At 47.1% G+C, this 14,143-nt stretch overlaps 1 protein-coding gene across 1 annotated transcript; it reads right to left on the bottom strand.

Moving 5' to 3' along the window:
• Positions 1-8,766: 8,766 nt before the first annotated feature.
• Positions 8,767-10,290, bottom strand: LOC125940304 (uncharacterized). The gene has a single exon (XM_049656341.1). The coding sequence runs from the start codon at positions 10,160-10,162 to the stop codon at positions 8,999-9,001; it is 1,164 nt and encodes a 387-aa protein (XP_049512298.1). The 5' UTR covers positions 10,163-10,290; the 3' UTR covers positions 8,767-8,998.
• Positions 10,291-14,143: the final 3,853 nt, after the last annotated feature.

The raw sequence follows: 14,143 nt of genomic DNA, 5'->3' as shown, positions 1-14,143 counted from the left end.
CATACTTATTGAGAATGCTGCGAACGTTGGTAAACAGGACTGATGTTGGAGGACGTGATGACGGTAGACAGCCACTACCCCTCCTGTTTTCCTACGATGAGACACGTGTCGAGTGTGGTGAATGATTGCCAGTGTTCATAGTGTTGTTACGCAGTGCCATGAATTCTTGAATGGAGGCAGTAGTAGCGTTAAAGAAATAGCACTTTCCATTTAGATAAAGCTTATCATGACGGAGCTTGAAAGGTTCAGAAGAAGCCTGGCTTTTACCAAAATCAAAAAGCCTCTTTCTAGCGATGCGTGTAGCAGGCGAAAAGTCTTCGCTTATAGTCATGCCTTTTTGTTTAAACACGTTGCGCATCGAAAGAAGCCTTTCTTTGGTTTTAAAGCAACTGAACTTTATAATTATTGGCCGACATTTATTGGGTGAAAAGCGACCAATTCGATGTGCTCGCTCGATTAGGTCGGAAGAAAAGCTTTCAAGAACCGAGGTAAAAGTTGCTACTATTTTTTGTTCACTTTGTTGCCAAGTTTCATTGGTGTCTGGTAGACCATAAATGATTAAATTTTCACGACGTGACCGATCTTCTTGTTCATTCAGTCGAGATTCTAACAGTTCATTCCTAGTAGTGAGCTCTTCAAGTGATTTTTGCATTGTTACGAGTTGTTCCTCGTACCGGTCTAGGGTTTTTGTTCTTTGTTCAAGCACTTCTAATCTTTTGTTCATTCCATTAATCTTAGTATCCAAGCTTTTCTGTCCATTCTTAACTGCTTTAATATCTGCAGCAAATTCAGCTTGAAACCTGCTACTTTGAAGTGAGCGATTATGCACATCTTTTATAAAGTCAAAGAGAACCTTCATTTGTTCAGCGGGCTCATTAGGGAGGGAATCGATTTCTAGAAGGGATTCAGAACGAGTCTGAGGGCCAGGGTTAGTCTCAATTTCACCGGCACATAATAGTAGAAAAGTCATAGAGAAACATTCACATAACGTCTCCAGAAATCCAGGAATATTATATCGGTTTGTTCACGGCTGTTTATAGCTTGAGCGAGATCGTGAACGGTTTGTATGAGCTGGGTGACTGTGGATAAACCATTACGGAATCCATGTTGAGAAGGATGTAGGATATTGTTACAGTCTAGGTATGCCATTAAGTGTTTAAACACAATATGTTCCAGCAGTTTGGAACAAGTACAAGTTAATGAAATTGGCCGAAAATTATTGACAACGGTTGTGGAGCCGCTCTTATGAATCGGAATAATTTTTGCACGTTTCCATGCAGCTGGGAAAGACCCTGTGGCAATAGATGTTTGAAAAATTTTTGTGAGGTATTTGGCAACCCACTCTGCATATCGAAAGAGAAATTCATTTGGAATTCCGTCAGGGCCTGGGCTTTTTTTAACACACAAGTGAAGAAGTAAGTTTAAGACCCCCTGCTCTGTTATAGATGTGCCACTAAGTCTTATAACTGTGCCCAATAGCTTGGCTGTGAATGCAGTTCCTCTGTCAGTTATTACTGTGGGGACGCCATGTCTCAGTACGACATTCTCTATAAAAAAATCTAACTGCTTCACTGGCCGTTCCCCGAGGTAGAGCTTTGGTTTCGGCGTAGCTAGTGAGATAGTCCATGGCTACGATAATCCGGCGGTGTCGCAGTCCGGTCACATCGGTGTCCATTGGTGTGACTTGTCCCGTTGCAGGTGTTGGAAATGGGCCTAGCATATCCATTCTGACTTGTGCAAATGGAGTTCTGGGTACTTTGATAGGATGGAGGAAGCCTGCTGGATTGAAGGCTGGCACTTTCTGCCGCTGGCAATCAAGGCGTGTCCGGATGTACTGTTGAACGGTCGCCGTCAATCTTGGCCAGTAATACCTTTGTCTCACTCTGTAGTGCGTTAATCCCAAATGGCCGGATGTTGTTTCATCATGGCATGCCTGCAGTATTTCATTCCTGAGAGATGGTGGGACGACGAACAAGTAAGCGCTTCCGTTCGGAGAAAAGTTCACCTTATGGAGGACATAAGGAACGTTTGGGTTAGGAAAATCCTTTATGGGACATGAGCATAAGAAAAATACAAATATTAAGAAAGCACGCGTTATCAACCCAATATCCAAACGCTAATGTACGACAAACTATATAAAAGCTGGTTAATTGAAAATATTATCTTACGTTCTCGCACATGACGTATTATTCAGTTCAAGATATTTACATGAAGTCCATCGACATGGCCACGTCACGTCGTCATCGCTGCTTCCGTTGTTGGGCCCGCTGATGTGTCGTAGCGTCGGCGTCGCTGAGTCGACGTTCGGCCCACGGTTGAGCTGGTTTGGGGGTTAGAACGGTGGGTTGCGGGATGACACCAGTGCGGGATCCCACCAGTAGCTGCGGCTTCTGGTGGGGCGTTCACTCAGCTCGCGGGTCGTGGCCGCAGCAGCTGAAGAACAGCTTCCATTGGGTTGCCACCGTCTCCGCGATCCACCCTTCCTGTCCGACCTCCAGCTTCTGCTGCCTTCCTTCGTCCGAGAGCGTAGCTGGGCCCTTCTCTCTTCGGCTACGTGTCCCTTCTCCGCCTTGGCCACGTAGCCACACGTGTATTTTTTCACTTCGTCTTCTTTTCATATGGTATTCCTTTTATTCAGATGCTCTTATTCTCTAACTTCTTCTTTCTTTATTTCTGCCATCTACTCCTCCCATCTTCTTCTTCTTATCTTCTGCTTTTTCTTTATTTCTTCCTTTATTGGCTCATGACATATATGCCCACCTTCAAGAGTTTTTCCATATGAAAAACTGCTTCTTTTTCCTTGTATTGGATGTTTCCATTGTCTTCATATGTCGGTCCAACATTAACACTTGATGTCTTCCACCATTTTTGTCATTTGCACCACTGGGTACCTTCCCTGCACATCACTTATTCACTGCACTGTACACATCGTCGAGTTAACTATTGCACACAAAAAAGTCATTGTCCAATACTCCTAAACCACAACACTACTAGAGTAAACTGTTATAACACTTTTCAGGCCATGTACTATGAAGTTCTACTCATAAAGTCTGCTCCAACATTTTCTCTTCCCTTGATGTATTCTACATGGAAGCTATATTCTTGAAGCGCAAGGCTCCATCTCATCACTGATGGTGATGCATCACTGCATCAACAGTTTGTTTCCATCACTGGGTAGAAGGATAAGCGCTTTGTCTCCTGGATTGAGTCGTCTTGTCACCGCCTTCTTGTTGTAATAGGTTTTATAGCGTTCTTTGGCTTCCTCCAAACTGCGATGTGCTAACTTGCACGTTTCTTCCAGCTTCTCTCGAAGTTCCCAACACGTAGGTGTATGTTGTTTTGACTTCGGTGTCGAGTCCTTCATTTGCCCATACCTCCTTGAGGATAGTTAACGGACCTCTAACCATGCGTCCATACAACATCTCGAATGGTGAAAAATTGAGACTTGCTTGTGGCACTTCTCTGTATGCAAACAATAATGCTGGTAGGTAACGGTCCCAATCCGTAGGTCTTTCTTGACACATCTTTATGATGTTCTTCAGTGTGCAATTAAATCTTTCTACCAGGCCATTTGCCATAGGATGATATGGCATTGTGAGCAACTGCTTTATCGAGAGCAACCTGTTGAACTCCTTCATTAGGTCAGATGTGAAGTTGGATCCCCGGTCACGAAGAATTTCTCGGGGGCGACCATACCGAGAGAACATCTCTATTAGAGCCTCGGCAACCTGAATTGAATCTATGCCTTTTAAGGCGATGGCTTCTGGATATCTTGTCGCCATATCCAGGGGCGGATCCAGGTTTTTTCTGAGGGGGGGGGTCAGCTTCTGTCAATGATGATGATGATGATAGTAGCCTTTCTTATTTACCGAAATTCACAGTTTCTGCTCACGATAAACCCGCGTTTTATACGGCTAGAGCGACACCTGTAGCCCGCCGTAGTGGCTCAGTCAGCTAAGGCGTTGCGCTGCTGCGCACGAGATCGCGGGATCGAATCTCGGCCCCGGCGGCTGCATTTCGATGGAGACGAAATGCAAAAACGCCCGTGTGCTTCCGTTGTAATGCACGTCAAAGAAACCCAGCTGGTCAAAATTAATCCGGAGCCTTCCACTACGGCGTGTCTCGTAATCAGAACTGGTTTTGGCACGTAAAACCCCAGAAAGAGGAAGAAGACCTGTAGCGAAGCCAGGTATCGGTTTCTCCGACCTTATAGGAAAAGGGCATTACTCAATACAGCCATGTGCTTGGCGGCTGTATACAGGGTGTTCAAAACTAAGCTTTATGGTTTTCTCAAAATTAGGCACTGGGAGGCACGCGAATACCACCTGTACAAATAATCTATGTGGCCAGGGGGGCACAAAGTGAGATGATAATTATCGCTGTGAGCAGCCCAATTAAACAAAATTGAACAATTATTTTTGTCGACTGCAGTAAGTAGGTATGTTTGTATTGAAAACTTAGAGGCAGTCGTGTTTGATTCCGTCGTTTGTTGACGTCTCCGCCCATACTACGCCACTACGACCCTACGGCCCTCTACAGAGGTGCACACGGACGCCAGCGGTGTTGACCTTGGCGCTGTCCTTGCGCAGCGCAAGCCAGGGTTCCCTGAATATGTCGTGGCGTATGCAAGTCGTACGCTTACTAAAGCCGAGGCCAACTATACACCGTCTCCGAAAAAGAATGCCTGGCGATCATCTGGGCCCTTACGAAGTTTCGCCCTTATTTGTATGGTCGCCCGTTCGATGTCGTTACTGACCACCATGCACTATGCTGGCTGTCGTCGTTGAAGGATCCCTCAGGCCGTCTCGCCCGTTGGGCACTTCGTCTGCAGGACTACGACATCCGCGTGCTCTACCGCAACGGACGCCAACATGCCGACGCCGACGCCCTCTCGCGCTCCCCCTTACCCGACGACAACGCCCGCTGCTCAGGAACTCAGCTGGCCGTTTCTTCCATCGACCTTCACACCATCGCTACAGAACAGCGCAAGGACCAATGAATTGTCTCGCTGATAGACTTGCTCACTGATCCGTCGGCAACACCACCCACTCGCGCATTGCGTCGTCAAGCCCACCATTTCGCCATTCGCGACGAGCTACTTCACCGACGCAATTACAGCGCCGACGGCCGCCAGTGGTTACTGGTAGTACCCCGCAGTCTCTGTTCTAAAATATGCGAATCGTTCCACTCTGATCCGCAGTGTGCACACTCTGGGGTATACAAAACTTACCACCGAATTCGACAACGGTACTTTTGGCGGGGAATGTACCGGTACGTGCAGAAATTTGTTCGCTCCTGCCTCGATTGTCAGCGCCGGAAATCTTCGCCGCACCTCTCGCCAGCAGGTCTACAACCTTTGTCATGTCCTAACCGGCCGTTTGGGCGCGTTGGCATCGATTTATACGGACCTCTTCCTTTGACGTCAGCTGCTAACCGCTGGGCCATCGTCGCTGTTGACCATCTCACACGATACGCCGAAACTGCCGCCCTTCCAGCGGCTACAGCACGAGATGTGGCCTCCTTCCTGCTCCACCGATTCATACTGCGTCACGGTCCACCCGAGGAGCTACTCAGCGATCGAGGCCGTGTCTTCTTGTCGGAAGTCGTCGAAGCCATTCTCAAAGAGTGTCACGTCGTTCACCGCAAAACTACTGCTTACCACCCACAGACAAACGGTCTCACAGAGCGATTTAACCGCACGTTCGGCGACATGCTCTCAATGTACATCGCTGCCGACCACACCAATTGGGATGCCATTCTGCCCTTCGTCACCTACGCCTACAATACCGCCCCTCAGAGTACTACTGGCTTCTCACCGTTCTTATTGTACGGCCGCCACCCGTCGCACACGATTGACACGATCCTTCCATACAAGCCAGACACGTCTGAGTATACCCCTATATCTGCCACAGCCAGACATTTCATTTCATTTCATTTTAATACCTTAAAGACCCCTTGACAGGGGTATTACATAAGGGGTGGGAATACATTAGTACATAATTTGTATAATACAGAAATGAACACGCAAACAATAAAAGAACTAAAGAAAACAACATGAGTTAAAGTGTTACATACGTCAGCGCAAACACATAGACCTAAATAATACAAACTAAATTGCACGAGCATATAAGTATGTTAGCACAAGTCACTTTCATTGTGAAAAGTGCGCAGTGACACTCTCCATAAACGTACGAGGGCAAGTGATGGCGGCGATTTGGTGGGGCAGGTTGTTCCAATCTGTAGCGGCAAGGCAAAAGAATGAGGCGGAAAAGGTGACAGTGCGCATGCGAGGGCGGCCCACTTGAAAAGTGTGTCGTGTACGATGAGATGTTCGGGCTGCGGGTAGGATATAGGGTGGTTGATTAAGCGAGGTGTGATAGAACTTATGAAAAAGTGAAAGGGTTCCAGTGCGCCGGCGCGTACAAAGGGGAAGTAAATTCAATTCTTTCTTTAAGCAAGATATGCTCACGTCATATGAATAATTAGAATGGATGAACCTTGCGGCGCGGTTTTGGACGGCTTCGAGTGCGTTGATGAGGTATGTTTGGCGTGGATTTCATATGGCGGATGCATATTCCAGTTTTGGTCGGACTATTGACTGGTAGGCCAGTAGTTTAACAGGTTTGGGGGCACGTTTTAGATGACGCTTGAGAAAACCCAGTGATTTGTTAGCAGATGAAATGATATTACTGACGTGTGTGCGCCAGGATAAGTCGTTAGATATAGTAACACCTAGGTACTTGTAAGACTGCGCAGAATACACGGGAATATTATTAATTGTGTATTGGTAAGGAAATGGATCGCGCCGACGAGAAAATACCATCAAGTTGCATTTCTTGGGATTAAGTTCCATTAACCAACGGTCGCACCATTGCTGTAAGCAGTTAATGTCCTCCTGAAGTAAGTCTTAATTAGATGTGCTAGTAATTGTTCGATAAATGACACAGTCGTCTGCGAACAAACGAACGTTGCAAGACACGTGCAGGGGTAGATCATTGATGTATATTATGAAGAGTAGAGGTCCAAGAACAGATCCTTGCGGTACACCGGAAGTCACTGGTAGGGGGTTAGATGCGCAGTTGTTAACTGTAACGAACTGAGATCGGTTTGTCAAGAACGCTTCAATCCATCGCAAAATGTCGGGGTTAAGGTTCGCAAGAGAAAGTTTTAGTAGTAGACGTTGGTGTGGTACCTTGTCGAACGCTTTTGCAAAATCTAGAAATATCGCATCTGTTTGGAGGTTAGAATCTAAGTTGGTGTGAATATCATGCAGGAAAATGGCCAGTTGTGTTTCACAGGAAAAGCCTTTGCGGAACCCATGCTGTGATGAATGAAAGTATTTGTTCGAGTCAAGAAACTTCATGATTTCTGTGTACATGACGTGCTCCATGAGCTTACAGGGCACACTCGTTAATGAAATGGGGCGATAATTAAGCGGACAATTCCTGTCGCCTGCTTTGTGGATGGGAACAACCCTCCCCACCTTCCAGTCATATGGTATTTCTCCAGTTGAAAGTGACTGCGAGAATAGCAAACACAGGAATACTGCGACGACATGTTTAGTATTCTTTAACAGTTTCGAATTAATGTTATCCACGCCGGCCGACGATGTGAGTTTAAGATTGTCAATTAACGATGAAATACCTTCCTGTGAAAATGTAATGGTGGGCATGACACTTGATGCATTAGTACGCGAAGAAAACGGGGACGTGGTAGGCTCTTCTGTAAATACAGATACAAAAGCTGCATTAAAAAGGTTCGCGCACTCTACATCGTCGACCGTTTCACCTTCGTCATTGGTAAGTGTTACACTGCGCCTTTCTTGAGGGTTTATCACCTGCCAGAATTTTTTTGTGTTATTGATTAAAAGTTTCCGAAGGTCATCACCAAAGAATGCATCTTTCGCCTTGCGAATCGCTGATAGGTATGCGCGTTCAGCAGCGTAGTATTTTTCCCATGCACACGTATTCGTCCTGCATTTTGCGGCGCGATACATGCGTTTCTTCTTGTTTTCTAGCCTTTTTAACGAATTGTTAAACCATGGTTTTTGTTCATGCGTTCGAAAGGTAATTTTTGGTATGAACCGGTTCGTTAAGTTGTTTATTTTTTCTTTGAATATCAGCCAAGTTTCATGAATGCTGCGGTTATGAAACGCATCTTGGAAGGAAGGTAGAAAATCCTGTAAATGTTCACATATTGCATCATAATTACCTTTGTCGTATAAGTGTATAGTTTTCTCGCGCTTCTGCCGCAGAGCTGGAGCAAAGCGAAAAGAAGCATGGATGACCTTGTGATCACTGATTTCTCTAAGAAAGGTGATGGACGACAAACTATCTGGACGGTTGACTAGTACTAAATCTAAAATGTTTGCAGTGTCTTGGGTGACGCGCGTTGGCTCTGATACGAGTTGTGTTAGATTAAAGTTGAGGCAAACGTCCAGAAAATCTCTCGCTTCGGTTTGGTTTACTAGGGAGGGTACTGTGTTGCGCCAATTAATGTCTGGTAAGTTAAAGTCTCCAAAAAGAAGAAGGTCGGCATTAGGATAGCGAGAGCAAACCACGTTTAGTGCATTGTTTAGATTACGAGCGAAGTCGGCGCTATTGCGAGGAGGCCTGTAACATACACCTAAAATTACAGACTGGGGGGCGGCATGGCATAGAATAAACAGTATTTCCAATTCTGATGTGATGTTTATAGCAGAGCACGACAACTGTTGACTAACGGCAATAAGCACACCTCCTCCTCTAGTCCCGGCACGATCTTTTCGAAATACGCTGAAGTTTGGCAAATCAGCCAACACTTCCGAGTCATAGATGTCGTTGCAAAGCCATGTTTCCGTGAGTACAAGAACGTTGCTGTTGGACGACAGCACGAGGTTGGACACGTGTTCTCGTTTTGGAATGAAGCTTCGTATGTTAGTATAAATTATTGAAAGGGAAACATGCGATATAGGTTTCGTTCGAGGGGGGTGGCTTGTTTTTTGATGATGTGATGACTGCTATATTTCTTTCACTGTTTGCGATGCGTCATCGAACACGTAGCGCTTAGAACCAATTAGAAGAGTTTTAAAGCGCAAAGAAAATGGCACAGATTTGGCTTTCGCAAAGGAAACAAGTTGCTTGCGGGCGTTCCTAACCGCTGGGGAGAAATCTTCACCCATGCTGAGGTCAGTGCCCTTAAGTTTGCGCCCATTTGAGAGCACCATTTCTTTTTTCTTATAATGATTAAACCTAACAATTAGTGGACGCGGGCGATTAGCAGAATAGCGACTAACACGATGCGCTCGCTCTATATCTTGAGGTTCAAGTGGCACGTTCAGGTGGTCTGAGCATAGACGTAAAATTTTTTCTTCAGACGCGGCCGACGTTTCTGATGCTGCTGTGTCAGGAAGGCCGTAAAACACAAGATTGTTTCGCCTTGAGCGATTCTCTGCATCGTCAACGCGGGCATTCAGAGCGTGAACAAGTCTTGCTGTTTGCTCGGTATCCGCCCGTATAGTCTGTATCTCGATTTGCATTGGTAGCAGTTTCTGGTAATGGCCCTCTAGATCCGCTAACCTCTTGCTTAAGTTGGCGAGTGCAGCACTTGTAGCCGTGCATTGACTTTTAAGGCCCTGCATGTCGGCTATTATTGTGGTTTGGCCAGCGGACAGTTTTTTCAGTTCGGCAAGCACAGCATCAGTATCAGGACCAGGGTTCGTTTCAATATCCCCCGACTGTAACAAAATAGATCTAATTACACTAAGACACTCACAAGCAATATCAAAGCAGCATTGCGGGCTCGGAAGCTGCACCAAGAAGTGATTGCCAGTTCTCTTAGTATAGAAGCAGTCTGGTTCACAAACCTGCATGATGAACAGAAGTGGGTTACTGGTGTGTGTTGTGGCACAGCCACCAAGCCCACAAAACGCGGGCGATGGCCGTGGTTCCTTTATAGCTGGCTCTGCGATGGTTGTCGATGACAGCAGGGCTCTCGATACTTGGTCGAGGATCCAGTTTTGAGGTGGTGGCGCGGTTGGACAGGCGGAATGACTGTCGACACCTATGCGCCAACTAGTCACGTCAATCCCGGTGCGCAGATCTGGCGGTTCCTTGACGACGTTCGCTGACATCACTATCGCAGGCAGCAGCACGCGTGTGACAGCAGAAAGGAAAACCTGCATGATGAACAGAAGTGGGTTACTGGTGTGTGTTGTGGCACAGCCACCAAGCCCACAAAACGCGGGCGATGGCCGTGGTTCCTTTATAGCTGGCTCTGCGATGGTTGTCGATGACAGCAGGGCTCTCGATACTTGGTCGAGGATCCAGTTTTGAGGTGGTGGCGCGGTTGGACAGGCGGAATGACTGTCGACACCTATGAGCCAACTAGTCACGTCAATCCCGGTGCGCAGATCTGGCGGTTCCTTGACGACGTTCGCTGACATCACTATCGCAGGCAGCAGCATGCGTGTGGCAGCAGAAAGGAAAACCTGCATGATGAACAGAAGTGGGTTACTGGTGTGTGTTGTGGCACAGCCACCAAGCAAGACATGCTGCAAGACCTGCTCCAGCAAGGCATGCTGAAGAGTGTCACGACCTGGCCCGGACCTTTACTACAAATGAACAAGAGCGGCAGAAGAGCATTCGCGGCGACACCAGCACTTCTGCGCCCACGTTTTTTCCTGGGGCGCTCGTCTGGCTCTCAGTCCCTACCACCGCAACTGGACTCTCTTCGAAACTGCTTCCCAAATACGAAGGCCCCTGCCGTGTCGTCGAACGCACGTCCCCAGTAAATTACCTCATCGAACCCGTTGAACCGTCTTCGGACATGCGCCGTCGAGGGCGCGACATCGTCAATGTGGAGCGCCTCAAGATATACCATGACCCACTCATGGTGACAACCTGTTAAGTCGCCGGGCGGCTCCCTTTTCACACCCTGGGTAATTGTAGTGAAGCGTTGGAACTCTGTAGTGGGTCGTTCGCTCCAGCGCCTTGAAGTGGGTCTCCCTCGCCAGTACCTTCTAGTGGGTCGTTTCCTTCGGCTCTCGAGCGCCGCTCGTGCTGAGAGTCCGTGCTGCGCTTTTTGGACAGTCGCCCTTGCGCTGCTTCGAGTGCCATCCAATAAACATCCTTATATTATTTATATATGAACACTTCAGCGAGACATCTCTTTCATTAAGCAGGTTAGTCGCGGAACCGATGACATGAGGCAACCGATGATACCCCGAGGGGGAACTAAGTTAATCAGGCGCGAAAGCGCTCGCGCGCACATCGGCGTGCTTGGCAAAATGGACGTTCCCTCGTTCATTCGACGCCACCGACGGGACAAGTAAGGCATGGCCGGCGCCAGGAGGTCCAAGGTGTTCATGAGAATAAATAACTACGGCAACGCCGCGACAACACACACCCCTACGGAATACAACTAAGCTTGTGGGCGAGCTAGCTTTTCTTCTACATGGCTGCTACCACTGGTACTCGCGAAAAATACTTTTGAAGAATTCTGGTGGCCATATTTCTTTTTTTTTGCGACAGGGCCATCCCCCTGTCAGCGAGGGGGCGATGCAGAAATCTGAGGGGGGGGTCAGGACATCCGGACATCCCCCCTGGATCCGCGCCTGGCCATATCGACCATCGTGAGAACATAGCGGTTTCCTTTTGCTGATACCGGTTTTATTGATCCTACGTTGTCTATCGCTACTCTCTGAAATGGCATGTCAATGGTTGGCATATTCCCAAGTGGAACTCGGTTCACTCGTCCTTTTGGTATCGTCCGCTGGCAAATGTCACAGGCTCTTACATATTGCTTTACTTCGCTTTGTAGTCCTGGCCAGAAAAATGCTTCTGTGATCCTCGCCACCGTTCTTTTTATGCCTTGGTGCCCGGCCATGATGCTGTCGTGTCCCAAATTCAAGACCGTCCGTGGTAGTGATTTAAGAACCACCAACTGCATCATTTCTCTGCCCGAGGTAAACTTGCATCTTCTGTACAACAATCCATTTTTCTTCTGGAATTCAAAAATGGTTCTTCCTCTTTTATTTGTAGTTGACTCTCCTTCCTTCTCAAAGCAGGCTTGTACTGAATCATCCTTTATTTGCATTTCTGCAAATTCTGTTGGCGTCACCGCAAGTACTTCGGTTGTAGGTACCTTTAGGTCTCAATGTTCGCTGCGTAATTGATCTCGTAGCTATCGCCGACGACACTGCTGGACTATCCTCTTTAGTCTTAATTTTTTGTGTCACCATGTTAGGATTGTGCTCCTGTTCTTTTTCTTTCGCTTTTGCTTTTCCCGTGTTGGTGCAGCTACTCTTCCACTTGATATCAGGGTGATCCACGCTTCTTACCCCTGGTAGATTGCCCAATATTAAATCATATAGCGACTTATCTACACACTTCACTATCAGCCATCCAGAGTAGTAGGGAGTAGAAACTTGAATTCCGGCCTCAGGTAAATGCGTAACTGTGCTGTCGACCATGATTGCCGTGCTGTCTCCTGTTAGTTCTTGCTCCCGAATCAATCTCCGTCTCACCAAGGCCGTGTTGGGTCCCATTATCTCGAAGAACTGAGACTCATATTCCGTTGATCTCTCCATCAACTGCAGGAAAACCCAGTGATAGCCTCGTCTTCTCGAGCGCGTCCTTGGTGCTTGAGAGCATGGTTTTCGACATATCCTGGGTATCCTTGGTTGATTCTTGCGATGATGCTGCCTTTCCATCATTTAGGGAAACCACGCCTGCTGCCTTTTCTCGGTTCTGTAGTCTGCAGTCTTCCGTGCGGTGTCCTCGTCTCTTGCAGTGCTGACAAATGATACGCGCCTGTGGTCGGTTCCCTCCTACACGACAATCTACTGCACGATGACCGACTCGGTTGCACAGGAAACATCCAAGTACCTTAGGTACCACACCTTGTCTAACTTGGGTTACATCGTCTCTTTTACGAGTTTCATCTTCGTTTTTACCTAAATACCTCAAGCCTTGCGCTTCCAGAAATTGGTCACCAGAATCAGCGAAGTCATCTAGACATTTCGATGAATGTTCTTTAAGAAGAACATTGAGTTTTGGGTTACAACAAGTCAAGAACTGCTCAATCACAATGCGCTCCCTGACTCCTTCGTACGTCTTCACTGTGTTTGCCATTTCCATCCATCTATCAAAATAATTTGTTAAACGGCAAGCAAACTGTTTACCAGTTTCTGATTGCTCTGGTTTACTCTTCCGGAATTTCTCACGGAATCCTTCTGCAGTTAGCCTGAATCTCTGCAGTAATGCTTTCTTGACTTTGTTGTAGTCCATTGACTCAGATTCTGGCCTTCTTCTGAACGCGTTCAACGCTTCTCCAACTAAACACAAACTAAGCGCTGTCGCCCACTCAGATCGCTCCCAACCTTGTCCTAAAGCAATCCTTTCAAAACGATGCAGACAAGCATCAAGGTCATCTCGCTTATCGTCAACTGGAGCCATTAACTTTCGTGGACAAATTGTCTTTGTTCTTTGTGGCTCCATTTCCGAAGAAACCCACAATCTATCCGCGTCATCTTTTTCAATGACTTATCGGCCAAACGCAACTTCAACAAAATTTCTTTTTCCGCTTCGCATGCTTCTCGAGCTTCTTTTTGTGCTCGATCAAAAAGGCTAAGCGATTCTTCGCGGCTAAGTCCCAGAGAATTGGCTACCCCCAACAGCTTCTCATAATCCATGTTCCTGCGAAGTGTGAGACCGAGTATTCAGGAAATAAATCCTGGCAGGCTCGCCAATATTTTGTCACGGTCTCAGGGTGGTAAACACGATGCAAGGAGCGTTTGGGTTAAGAAAAGCCTTTATGGGGCATGATCATAAGAAAAATACAAATATTAAGAAAGCACGCATTATCAACCCAGTATCCAAACCCTAACGTACGAAAAACTATATAAAAGCTGGTTAATTGAAAATATTATCTTAAGTCCTCGCACACGACGTATTATGCAGTTCAAAATATTTACATGAAGTTCATCGACATGGCCATGTCACGTCGTCGTCGCTGCTTCCGGCGACATGTTGTTGGGCCCGCTGATGTGTCGTGAAGTTTGCATCGCTGAGTCCGACGTTCGGCCCATGGTTGAGCTGGTTCGGGGGTTAGGACGGTGGGGTGACCGAGGCGCCTGGATCGCCCGGCCAACTTCGCTAGCCTG

This window comes from Dermacentor silvarum, chromosome 9 (assembly GCF_013339745.2).
Source record: "Dermacentor silvarum isolate Dsil-2018 chromosome 9, BIME_Dsil_1.4, whole genome shotgun sequence".
Taxonomy (NCBI): domain Eukaryota; kingdom Metazoa; phylum Arthropoda; class Arachnida; order Ixodida; family Ixodidae; genus Dermacentor; species Dermacentor silvarum.
The sequence above is the reverse complement of the archived record's forward strand: the minus strand, read 5'-3'. Positions and strand labels throughout refer to the sequence as shown.